Raw genomic sequence first — 14,033 nt, 5'->3', positions numbered from 1 at the left:
CGTAACATTTGGTGCAGACATTCATGGTGATTCATGGAGATGATGTATCCAGATGACTTTGGTGAGGCCTTCCTCTAGCGCCACCACGAGGTTGATGATGATAACGGTGGTGTTTCCCCTTCAACTTCAACTGTACTTTGTCTTTAATGCTAGAAACAGTTAGCACGCTCACTAGCCTATCAATGTTAAGCATGGTAAACAATATACCTGCCAAACATCAGCATGTTAGCATTGTTGTTGGGAGCATGTTAGCATGCCAACATTATCATTTAGCTCCAAAGCACTGCTGTCTTAGTCTTGTTAAAAAACGCAAAACATAATATGATATTACTAGTGTCAGAAAAGATGTAGACATCCCCTGAGACATATTATCCACATGGATCATTCTAATCTGGTGCATTTGGTAATATGTGCTGCATTTCCTCCGTTTTTAAACCAAATTTAAACCTTATTAACAAAAAATTGCCCCCTGAAATCAAACTCTGAGCAACATATTATTAGTTCTGTTTACCTGGAATACTAGCACAGCCTACTTACCCTCATTACTGTGTCAACGCTGAAACATAGAAGGAAGCGCTTGGTGCTAAATCTAAGGCTTGAGGGAAGGTAAGACTCCATCATCTGCCTCATTATTTAACAGTTATCCTAGGGATGGTCTTACACTATAATCACTATAATCCACTCCGCTATGGGGGTAATGGTAGGGATGGAAAGCACTGGTTACCATAGAAACGAGCAACGATAATGAAGTGTGTCAGCATATAGCTATCTATAGCCAGTCTAATTTGTGTTTGTGTGTGTGTGTGTGTGTGTGTGTGTGTGTGTGTGTGTGTGTGTGTGTGTGTGTGTGTGTGTGTGTGTGTGTGTGTGTGTGTGTGTGTGTGTGTGTGTGTGTGTGCGTGTGTGTAGATGTGTGGGCTGAGCTGATAGTTCTTCCAAAGATGTATTGCACCTGTGTGTGGGCTGAAGGCATAGCAGAACGGCATGATGACCAGTGTGTGCGAGTGTATTATTATCCCGAGTGTAAAAGAATCCACCAGTAGCACACAGTGGAAGCAAAGCTTTCGAAACTTTCTCACAGCAAGTAACACAAGCAGTTTACATAATAGATTATTTGTTAAATAGCAAACTGCATTTTGTGCACACCTGTAAGCATCAACACAGCTGAGGACGTAAGCCTTGACCTGCTTCACTTTAAGAGCCCAAGTAATTAAAAGAGCTTCAGAAAAACAAACACATAATAATTACGCATGTACATTTACTCTCTTTTAAAGCTGCTGGGATTAGAGTGGCGACCTGTGACATAATGTTAATGCGTCTGTTAAGACACGGCCTCAACATTAAAGACACGCTCAGAAACCACATGCTGCAATAAACCAAAGATGACTTCCCTCTCAACTCTTCCCACCTTCTACATATTTCATGCGACTCCAGCTTCTCTCCACCTCTGTCTACATCTCGTCTTTCTCTCCCTCTTTCCATTTGCATGTATTTTACAGCCAGTAACCTCGCACGGAAGCATCTGCCGAGCCTCCTCTAACCATGTCCATCTGTCGGCCCTCATCCTGGCTTGGTAATATCTTTTCCCTCTCAATCTCATCTCTCTACAGACTAATCGAGAAAAGAAAAAAAGAAGCAGGATAAGAGGGGAGAGACAGCCGCACATTTCTCCTGCTCTGTCTCCCCTTGTGCTGCACTTGTACTATCTTTCTGAGTCTCTCTGCGGAGTTAAAGCAGGGACTCGCTGCTACTGCACAAGTACAGGTTGTAAAAAAAACATCAGCTCTGTGCCTGTGAACACGTACACATGGGCAAATACACACGAACAACGCTAGTGAACCTACAGCGGATGAGAAAGCACCACCAGAACATTGAATTAAATTTGATCTGATGACAACTCACTCTTCATAGCCTCCAGTGGTAAAAGCTAGTCAGGAATAAGGGCAAACTGTAAACAATACAGCCAAAGCACTAATCAGTGTCAGAGCACACACTACATGGCTGGCTGCTGATAGTGCAGCCAAATAAACACAAGGCCACTTTGAAGCCCTTTTCACGCTCAGGTGATAGTATTATCGATGTGACATTTGCTGAAGTAATGGAGATATTATAAGTCCAAATCACGTTTCAGCACCACAACGGCTTTTTTTATGCGGACCTTCTCCTGAGCCTCTTCAAAAGAGGATCCCATTCTGGGCTGGCCAGAGGATTACAGTCCAATAAGTGTTTGATGTCAAATACCAGTGTTTGCTGTGTGCACTTTTAGATGTTGAAGCCACAGAAAGTCTGGGTCTTGTGTAAATGTAGGCTTTTTTTATTCACAAGGTCACAGTGAAAAATATAAAAGCCCTATATTTGGGTGGGTGGAGTGCGTTATATATTTAGACAACCTTGAACACATAAAAAGCGAGGCCAACGGTCCTGGTTAACCTTCACACTTAGAAAGGTAGCATATAGCTTGAGGAGAAATACCTTTTGAAGATATGGTTCTATAAGATAGCTGCTCTGTATTCACTGTGACAATATTATAGTCATAAAATACATTCTCTGTTATCAGTGTATTGCTAGATCAGCAATCTAGTATTGATACAAGGCTTTACAGCACAATGTCAACTCTGTTTACGTGCCATGCAGTGCGGAAATTACATGAAGAACCCCTACAGGCGAAGAAATCATAACAGTGCTCATAATGTCCCTTTCCAAACCATTTCTCTGCATCACAGCCATAATCCAAATTCACTTATTGCTTTGCTTGTTGTATTGTAATCTCCAACACTTTGTTTTGACAGCAAAGTGTGGCATTTACTCTTTCCCCCCATCTGTTAAATAATTCAGGGGTTGTGGAAATTTGATTGTGGTGGGACAAATAATAATAGGATGGAGCTGTTGTGCCTGAGGCCCACCAATTTTTAGATCAGTCATTTGTGAGAATTGTGAATTATTTTTGGTTACTTCTTGAAGCCAGAAAAGGTAAGTATGAAACCTAACTTCTTGTAGAAGCAAAAAACTACAAGTCTGTAAAATCCACACCATTTTTCCTCTATGGTCCGACATAAATCGAGAAACAAACCGCATTAATGGATAATGACAATAATCCTGGTTCAACCCTAATATCCAGTGATAAAAGACCCAAGAAAATGGCATTGACAAAGGGTGTTTTGAGCAGTGTTTAAGTGTGTTAAGGGTTATTTTGCATTGGCGAGGTTTCTGCGTGAATAAACTGAATATTCTCAGTACACATTATCCAGTTGGAATTCATTTACATTTTTTTCCAGCACTCAAGGATCCAATAATCACTTAAGTGTAGCCAATGTCATGCAAGAGAGCCCAAAAAAAAATGGAATGGTCAAAGTTTTACCTGATATGATAGCTTTTGAGAGGCACAGTAATACCATTCATAAGGTCCGTCAAACATTTGATCATGTGGTCATTTATTGTGGACTTAATTGTATAAACTTACCGCTATAGAAACTAATATTGAAAATGAACCACAACTTCACTGTGCCCTCCAGTACAGAACATATAGCACTACATCCCCTGCCTTTTTTAACACCAACTATCCAAACTCTGGACCGTCAACAAACTCAAACCTGCTGTTGTAGAGCTATTTGCCAAAAGAAAGAAAACTATGTTCACATGACTCAGCTAACATTTGCTAATCTAAAATGTCACTATGTGTCCCACAAAAATATCCCACATCACTAGATCTTTGTCCGTCCCCCTCCCCCACTAGTTTCATACGAATCGTGAGTATCATATCACTACGCCATCATCAATTTACAGACATTACTTCTGACGCTACATGATTTCCCTGGGAGCGTGAGCTCAACCATGTTGACATTGGCACTGAAATCATTCCACGCGTCACTAAAGAAAAAAAAAAACACATGCAGGCAAAAAATATATATTCCATGTCATTCCTGGCATCTGCTTAGCTCAACCAAAGCCTGTGAAATCTCCTCTGATAAACAACAAAGAAATGTGCTTGAGTCCACTTGTAGGTGCTTGGCTGAGTGCAGCAAATGAATGTCTTTAATGTCAAACGCTGTGAAGAGGCTGTGAAGCTCCATCTCTCACATTAACGCACAATCATCTTCTGTCCGGCCTTTCAGCATTTTACCATATTTGCACGTTTCTGTGTGACAATCATTACATACAAAAGGTCCATTCACATGTATACTAAAGACTAGATATAAGACCCAAATGTTGATGTCGGAAAATGAAAGTGAACAGTTTTAATCTAATATCAGCATGCACTTTCAGCCCTTCCTGAGATACAGTAAAAGCACATGAACCTGCAATAGAAACAGTGAGAAGTTCCAGTGAAGATGTCCATATTGAACACGGCAAGGAAAGAAGTGGCTTTGGTCTGAAGAATCAGCTGCTTTGTCTCTATTTTCAGCCCCACGTTACAGATTTAGCAGCCGCCTTCAGAATGCTGGTAGAAAACGGCTTTTATCCCTCCTGTGATTTGCTGGTGCGGCGAAGAGATGGTGGAAGAAAAGCCCCTTTTTCTCCACGGTGACACAAGGCAGTTTCATGCTATAATTGTTAACTTTGAAAATCGTTGCTATTATCCACAGTGGATGAACGGTTAATGTGGTTAATGTGGACTTCAAGTTATTATATTTTTTTTAGTAATAGGCTAAATATGATAAGACAAACACCTGTAGCAAATCAGTGTTTTATTAAAAGAGAAAAACACACACAACATGCAACACTCCCAGTGAGAGCCGACTGGTTATTTTCCCAAAAGTCATCGTCAGGCTTTTATGCCTAAAACACTCCAGGCAGCGGGGCGGGTCGACGCAATAATTACACTTTTCTGCAGCAAGGAGGCGTGTTCATGTGTTTCATGCGGGAAAAAAAGATTTGTACCTTAGCTTAATGTGTCACAGTAATCACATGAATTAGTTTACTGATTGGCTGTTGGTAATCACTAACTGAACTTCGGACCAGAATCCAAAAAAGGCCGACGCAGCTTTTCTTGGTCATTGCACGGCAGCTTGCTGCAGTCCGCAAACTCATCATTTGCCTCATCTGAGCATCTTGGGACTGGAGTGGTTGATCGAGTTGATCTTACAGGATAGAGACAATGATGTTGTGTCCCCTGTGTGTGTGTATCCACGTTACTGTTAATTAAAAGATACGAGCACACTTCTACTCAGAGTGTGGGAGTGTGCGTGATAAGGACAAACAGAAATATGTTCCACAGACAGATGAGTGTCAGAATAGCTCCTATGAAACAGCCTTTCTTGTGATGCGATACGCACACACACAAGCACACCGACCCATAAGCGCACACACAGACATCTAGGAAATGAGAATGGGCCCCATCCGTGGATAATGGTCCATCACAACCCATGATGGTTTCCTCTAGAAGAGTAAATGGTAGTAAATGGGATGTTGATTGAATCACAGCGCTGTCATGTAGACCAGATGGCAACAAAAAAAAGGCCTTTTCGCCTTACCATGACACCAAAGACACAAATAGCGTCTAACAGGCATCCCATTTCCTAAACAAACCCTGGAGTGGAAGGGAGGGGTCTAAACACGAAGAGAGAAAACTATATCTGGAATGAATGGGTAGCTGTGCTTATGAAAATAAATGTAGATGTTGCTTTACTAGCTTGGATATTGGAAATTTTATATCATATTCAGACTGGGTCCGGTGCTATAAAAGGGCAGCAAGATGGTATAATAATCAGGGAGCTAAGAGAAAATCAAAGTTTGGATCCCCCGTGTTGGCAAACATCCAGCTACTTGACCATAACCCCCGACCTCCCTCTGTGACCGGGGACAAGAGGGGAGAATGTCACTACACGGGTCAGTCAAGTCTCACTTAACACAACTTTATATTACATTTAATTACATCATTATTTCGAATGAAAATAATGGAAGACACGGTCTTCTTCAATTACCTTGCCTGAAAGAAACAGTTGTATTTGTCTGGAAATAAGCCTCGCTGAGTTGAAACACATTTGTTCTCACCAGCTCTCCCAGCCTGTGGATACGTGAAATTAACTGCTGGCGTCATGGAAACATGCTCCAGGATTGAACAAAGGCAACCAATCTTGTTAAAGAGGCCTTATTTTTTTTTTTTTTTTTTTAAACAGGGGGAGGGGGGGGGGGGGGGCTTCAAATGCTGAAAAGTTCTTCTTTTTCTCAAACATGAATGCAGTAACCAGGGGGAAAAAGACCCCACTGCCAACACTGATGAAATCTTCAACTGCCTTTTGTGAACATTTGGCTTGAATAAACAATTCTTTTCTTATCCACTTATTATGCCATGCCTCAAGCCATGGAAGGTAGTGGTGCTTAAAAAAGGGTTCAAATTGTCGCTGTCACGCTTGAGGGCTAAGATGATGTCTCTGCAACATGGACACGTCTGTGTACATCTGTGGCAGATAGTCCTTTGTGGGTGAAAGCACAATACGCGAGTGTGACAAACAGGTTCCAATCCTGTTACGGTACTAAGTGGGCCCACTACTATACAATACCAACACATCTGGTGCTGACTGCACTTCTGCATGCCAGCTAATTTCCTACGAATGGTTGTCTGTGTTGTAAAAAAGCATGTTGGTCAAATGTTTTACTCCTTTTGGTGTTACTGTGAATATGTGACAAGGGTCTCAGAACAGATTTAAGTCTTTCACAATCCGATGCTGCCATAATCCTCCAGTTATTGCCAGAGCTAACACCCCATCAAAAAGCCATTTGGCCAACGGGTACGACAGTCTATTGAGCACATCAAATTTGAAACACATGGATGTTCAGTTAATTAAGCATTCAAGGGGTCTTTCATTTCACTGGCCATCGCTGAATGTAATTTTGCTCTGGGTCACGACGGCTGATGGAAGAAATAAAAAAATATATATATATAACAGTCTGGCCTTCAGTTTTGTTTTCCCAGTGAAAACCTTATGTTACCCTCTGAGTCTGAGCACAACCCTGAGTGATCTCCGCTGCTATTTTCACCGTACAGATGAAGTTGTGATCAAAACTTCCGATTCATCATCCAAGGCCAGGAGTCGCACAATGACTCAGGTCAGCCAGAGGTTGGGCGATGTCAGCATTTTGGCTCGTGAGCTTAAAAAGGGAAGCATGTCAGCCAAAGACAGAGAGGTGCAAGTGAGAGCTGCTGCAGCGGAGAAAGACATAACGGTTGATAGACACGGTGAGAGCAGGAGAAGGAACACATTTATCTGTGTCTCCTGTGATGCATCACCTCTCTGTCCTTCGCAGGGGGAACAAAAAAAAAAATGGGCACGGTGGCTGATGAATGGCCGCGCTCACAGGAGAACAGAGCAGAGCTATCCCCAGGGGACTGAAAAGGGAAAATGATTATTTCTCGGCTAAGTGGTTCTGGTTAGAGTTACAGCTAAATCTGAGATGGAACTTTAAACCTTTACTCAGACACAGAAGTTATACTGTGACAGAACTCCTCCTAAGTTACATTGTTTGTCCAGACCTGAATTTCTTGATTTGGTTACACTGAGTCATCCTGGCCCGTCTTATTACACAGTGAACATTAAACTTAATAGCAGCAAATGTTTTCAAAGTGTGATGATGTCTAGACCAGAGAATGCCTATTTTTCAACCCAATCTCATGGAAGTTCGTGAAATAGGGAAGAAATTTAATCATTCAATTTCCAACAATCATTCAATTTCCAAAAACACATTTCCAAAAACACATTTCCAAAAACACATTTCCAAAAACACTTCTAAGAGCGGGTGGACCGGGGTTCGACACTTTGTTGTTGCCTGAACCTAAGAGTTGGTTTTGATGCCTAAACCTAACCGTCTACGGATTTCTTGCCTAAACATAAGCCCAACCATGATGTTTTACTTTAAATTAACAAAGTGGTTTTGTTGCCTAAACATAAGTCGTCACAAAAAGAAAGTTGTTCCGACTGAACACAAAACCAATAGATTGTATTTAATGTGTATTTCACGAATTGCCGTGACACTGTGTTGTATATTTCCATGTTTCAGAATTTAGCAGGAAGCAAAATGTATTATTTTTGTTAAATGTCAACAATTAAAAGTACCACATAAATAATTACCAGCTCAGCAAGCTTGCCAGTGGATCATTTTTAGAATTTCCTTGGTTTTCACATTGATGACTTAAAAAGGGAGCGCAGAATTTCCTTAAAATGGAATATTTTCACATTGTGGAAAACATGGTCAAGTGACAAAATCGATGCCACACACATATGTGTCAATTAAATAATACAACCAGCTACCAGTTAGCTTAGCGTAGCCTAAAAACTGACAATAGAGGGAAACAGCTAGCCCACTAATATCTGAGACTATTTCCTGCCCCCGGAGCGGTGACTTCCCGGTATCTTTGCTGCTTGCCTAGCAACCTCACTGTGACAACAAGACTCCAGATGACAATAACCCCCCCAGTGAAACCACAACTCAAGTTTTTTGAGGTATAACATGTTAGATTAGAGAGCTTTAGAGGGGTTAATAGTCAGATTTTTCACCCCGATTCCAGTCTTTAAGCTAGAGTCATTTTTCGACTGAAGAATATGGAGGGAAAAAAGGCAGCAGCGGCATGCCGAGCACACACCCAGACAAGCCAGAGATGACTCAGAGGACAGAGAGAGACGCGGCTCAAAGAACTGCTCGTGCACTCTGGTAAAATGATTTCCTCAGTGTGTATGACGTTTGTTAAACTTGTATAAACACTGCATGGAGAGCCGCTCCAACATCTGCAGTAGTAAGGCTGTGGTGACGCAACACAGCCGAGCAGCAGGCAGCCAGCTCTTCCCAGAGACAAAACACAGAGAGACGTGACCTTGCATGTCCCCATGACTCCAAATCGAAGCACACACACACACACACACACACACACACACACACACACACAAACACACTATTAGTGCATGACCCTGGGGAATTTCAAAGAAAAGATATCTCCCAGAACTTCCCGCATTACCCCCACTCCTCCCCCCTTCTGTCCTCGTCCCCTAAAGCCTTCAGCAGTCGGCACCAAGTCATTTATCCTTACCTTCTTTTATTCCGTCCTTCCTCTCCCTTTGGAACGGACAGGAAACTTTGAGACAACTTTTAGGAGACAAGAGACCACACTCACTCAAATGTGTGCGGCCATGATAAGAAAAAAATAAATAAATAGAACCAACACCCAGCTCCTCTGCGTATGGAGGCAAGGCCTTAAAGCTTAACAAATCTTCACCAGCTGATAAACAGACACCACAAGCAGCTTCAACTGGTTCTTTGGCTTAATCATACATTGGACGGGCATATCCCGCTGAAGGTTTGGCCTGCATTGTGTAGAAAGTGATTGTCTCTGGTGTAATTTATAGTAACAGGAAGTTGCAAACATAGGTGCAACAGGAGGTGAAGAAAGAAAGAAAGAAAGAAAGAAAGAAAGAAAGAAAGAAAGAAAGAAAGAAAGAAAGAAAGAATGAATCCATGTATTAACTGGCATGTCAATTTTTGAATGATAGTGGAACGCTATATTTACTTTTTATTTTGGTGGTCAGATACCGATTTTGCTCAATCTCGAATGCAGATAAAGCCTTTGATTACACGACTCGTGCATCTCAAGACAGCCATCAGTTCACAAGTTCAACGGATGTGTCGAGAAAAAGCTTCCGCTGCTCCTCTGGGCTGAAATAAGCGCATGGTGAGTGCTCAAGGTTGATTTACCGAACGGAAAATGCATGTGTGAATGCAAACACCCACACAAGACACACACACACACACACACACACACACACAACACAAAAGCAAAGCTATTTATAAAAAAAGAGCAAGAAAGTCTACACAGACATTCTCCACAAGACACCCTTGTATTATGTTTCCCTTTTGACCACAGGTTTCTGTATGACTCAGTGTGGTGGAACACCTTTTGTCTCTGCTATTGTTCTTCTTTGAACCTTCGCTCGGCAAGAGTTTCAGTGTAAATGCGCAGCCACTCTGTCAGCCCTGTAACACAACGCAGGGATGCGTCCCATTCCACGCTGATCACAATTCCTAGATGCCTCTAACTGTCCTTTGAAGAATTAGCATACATTTGGTGTGAAGTGGAAAAAGATGTGTGAAAGATTTGAAAGAAATCAGTCCTTTTGTCAGCCTTCATGGCTCCCTTTCCTTCCTAAAAATAACTTAGTTTGAAGAGAAAAAAAAAAAAACACCTGGGTTTTCAGTTTGTCATTTAGAGAAAAAACTTACAAAATTCAACATAGGTATTCAAGAGAACTGTCACCAGGTTTTCAAACATCTCAGCATCTAGAATTGAGGAGATGCCAGTGGAGACAGTGCTCTGCGGCCACACCATCATTCCATCTGACTACCAGCCCTCGGCTACAAGAAAACCCAAACAACAACCCCCCCAACACAAGCCGTGGAGACGAGGGAGAAAACAAGGACATGGGTGATAATTGACGCTGTAGTGCTGTGTAGCATGCATGCCAGGACAAGAGAGCAATATTCTTCACCTTCTATTTTTAGACTTGAGTCATGAGACCTAATAAACAAATGGGCTGAATGCAGACAATGCCCCTTTTCTGTCTGAAATCCACCAGTGCTCACAGGTCTTATAAACACAACACAGCATGTGGCACACAGGCCACTGCTCTGCACTGTGTTGGTGCCATCATGTGCAACCAACAGGGCATCATTGATTTAATAATTTACATGGAACTGTGTATGAAAGAGGAATATATGTGGCTTCTCAGATCAGTGAGGACAGTGAGGACAGCACTTTATATTATCACTACAGCCAGGGGCGCCGCTAGGGATTTTGGGCCCCATGAAAAGAATCTTTACAGGGCCCCCAACACAGCGGCAAAAATTTTTGATGCTATTTTACATACAATTATGCATTTTAATGGTATTTTTGACTATCATTACCATATTTGTGAAAGAAGAACAGCATGACAGTTGACATGTACAGTAGGGGAAGAACTGAGCACTCTGAATACTAACTCACTAACTCTGAATTTTTTCTGTATTATAATTTCATCATCATTAGGGGCCTCTCTGGGCCCCCCTCCATCATGGGCCCCTAGAATCCGTCTCCTTTACCCCCCCTTTTCGGCGCCCCTGACTACAGCTGATTATACGAGCTATTATACCTACAAGCGGATGTTTTTCATAATAGTGACAAATGAGTTAAGTGTAGGCAACAGTTTGTTTAGTATATTTCTGAAAACGGATTTTGACAATAAGGTTTTGTTGTTGTTGTTTTTTTTGAAAGTGGTGCGTGTAGTCCAACAAACCATTTATGCGTAAAAGGCTCCAGAGAGATTTGAAGTGAAAGAGGAAGAGGAGAGGAGAGCGGACCATGAGGGGAGAGATCAGGCTCCAATAAAGTGCTTCATATTCATCTGGACTGCTTTGGGTGCATTTCTCACACTCATGCGTAACCCTCCTGCCGTCCGACGTCTCTGACCATCATCTTGGTAAAAAAAAAAACACATGAAACACAAACCAGCAACAACAGAACGAGAGGAACACTCACCTCCTCCACCGTGAGGGGCATGCATATCCTGTACTCCTTCAGCAACATCTTTCCTCCTCCTTTTACGCGCGTCTCTTGTCTTTTATTCACAATGTGTCAACCCAGAGCCCCAGTGGATGATGATGATGATGATGATGATTCCCTCCCGCCGGACAACGACGGGGATCGTGCGTAATGATCTGGAGACGTGTCAGAGCATGTGGGAGAGGATGGTCAGCTCGGGTTATGAAATGCACCCCGAGTTACGGCTGAGGTCGTTCATCGGAGCCGGCGGACGCTCTCTGTGGCTGGGGGGACGATCAGGGCAGTAATGAGCTCGGCGCAGGAGCGTCTCCTCTCTCTTATCACGCTGGTGAGTCAAGCTGAGAGCACAGAGCCGAACGGGACCGGAACACGTGGGAGGTAGGGCTTCAAAATAAGAGTGGGGGAAACTATGATTATAGAAATATACACTGCTGAGCTCACTGGTGTCTATTGTAACACTTTACAGTCATGTACATTACATTACATTACAGTCATTTAGCAGACGCTTTTATCCAAAGCGACTTACAATCAGTAGTATATTACATATCATTCACCCATTCACACACTGATGACAGGCTACCATGCAAGGTGCCACCATCAGACTCTAACTAACATTCATGCAACATCCAGTCCACACCGATGGTAAGCCTTCGGGAGCAACTTGGGGTTAAGTGTCTTGCCCAAGGACACATCGACTGCCGAAGCCGGGTATCGAACCACCGACCCTCTGATTGGAGAACTACCTTGCTCTCCACTAAGCCACAGCGTAAATGATTATACATCCAATCAGAGGGTCGGTGGTTCGATACCCGGCTTCGGCAGTCGATGTGTCCTTGGGCAAGACACTTAACCCCAAGTTGCTCCCGAAGGCTTGCCGTCGGTGTGGACTGGATGATGAATGTTAGTTAGAGTCTGATGGTGGCACCTTGCATGGTAGCCTGTCATCAGTGTGTGAATGGGTGAATGATATGTAATATACTACTGATTGTAAGTCGCTTTGGATAAAAGCGTCTGCTAAATGACTGTAATGTAATGTAATGTAATTTATCTCACCAAATGGTTGTCTGTATCCGAGGCTGGATTAGAAACTGAAGCGGGCACCTGCCTGGGGTCTCAGATCCAGCGGCCCCCAAAAGTGTATTATGGTCATTTAATTAACTGTACATTTGTTAGGTAGCCCTGTGTCAAAACCTACTTTAGGACGTTTTTTTATTGGGGTTTATGTGCACACACAATGTAAGGTGTTTTGTAATAAATTACCACAAACTAATATTTTGTATTATTCCAGCACACAAGTATAACAGGCTAGGTTATGTGTGGGGCCGGTGGGGGCTCAACAGCAAATTGCCAATTACAATGCCTAATTGCTGCCCAGCAGGTCAATACAGCCATTAATGTGTCCTTGAGTTTTCTTAATGTTACTTCTCTTATTACTTCTTATTACATACAGAGATGTATTATGGAGTTCTATTTGCAGTTTGATTTGAAATTTGTAGAATAACATACAGATCATATCTATCTATCTATCTATCTATCTATCTATCTATCTATCTATCTATCTATCTATCTATCTATCTATCTATCTATCTATCTATCTATCTAACTATCTCTCTGTCTATCTATCTATCTATCTGTCTGTCTGTCTGTCTGTCTATCTGTCTGTCTATCTATCTATCTATCTTTCTATTCTATCTATCTATCTATCTATCTATCTATCTATCTATCTATCTATCTATCTATCTATCTATCTATCTATCTATCTATCTATCCATCCATCCATCCATCCATCCCATCCATCCTTCTATCTATCTATCTATCTATCTATCTATCTATCTATCTATCTATCTATCTATCCATCCATCCATCCATCCATCCATCCATCCATCCATCCATCCATCCATCCATCTATCTATCTATCTATCTATCTATCTATCTATCTATCTATCTATCTATCTATCTATCTATCTATCTTTCTATCTATCTATCTATCTATCTATCTATCTATCTATCTATCTATCTATCTATCTATCTTCCATCCTATCTATCTTCTTTCTTTCTATCTATCTATCTATCTATCTATCTATCTATCCATCCATCCACCCCATCTCTATCTACAGGCCGATTATTGACTGACATTTCCAGTCTTTCTCCAACAACGAATGACTACTATTTTGAAAAATATCTGACCGGATGTGTTATTGCCTTATATCAAATAAATTCTGCAACATTCCCGCTAGAAATAAAAATCCAATTATCTGATAAAGAAAATATGTGTTTTTCTCAAAGAGGAGTTCCGTGAAACAGTCATGCTTTATAGAGTCACACACTAAGGTTGTTGTCCTCAAAGTGATCAGGCACGAAACAAGTCCTCTGAGTGTGTGTGGGGGAGGAGGAGGAGGAGGAGGAGGAGGAGGCTCTGTGCTTCTTCTTCTTCTTCTATACTTAAAGCAGCTTGCATCGGAAAATGTAAGCGGTTAACAGGAGCCCCAGCCCCCCTCCCCCTCTCTCCCCC

At 42.0% G+C, this 14,033-nt stretch overlaps 1 protein-coding gene across 1 annotated transcript in view; it reads right to left on the bottom strand.

Annotated features, from left to right (window-relative positions):
- The window catches only part of LOC129096021 (cytoplasmic phosphatidylinositol transfer protein 1-like), a 66,089-nt gene extending 54,290 nt beyond the window's left edge, over nucleotides 1-11,799 (bottom strand). The window contains exon 1 of the mRNA XM_054604665.1: nucleotides 11,498-11,799. Coding sequence (XP_054460640.1) covers nucleotides 11,498-11,545 — 48 coding nt within the window. The 5' untranslated portion in view covers nucleotides 11,546-11,799. The remainder of the gene's footprint in view (nucleotides 1-11,497) is intronic.
- Between the last annotated feature and the right edge of the window lie 2,234 nt (nucleotides 11,800-14,033).

Source organism: Anoplopoma fimbria, chromosome 9 (assembly GCF_027596085.1).
Source record: "Anoplopoma fimbria isolate UVic2021 breed Golden Eagle Sablefish chromosome 9, Afim_UVic_2022, whole genome shotgun sequence".
NCBI classification, from domain to species: Eukaryota; Metazoa; Chordata; class Actinopteri; order Perciformes; family Anoplopomatidae; genus Anoplopoma; species Anoplopoma fimbria.
Note: the sequence above shows the minus strand (reverse complement) of the source record. Positions and strands in the feature narration are given on the sequence as shown.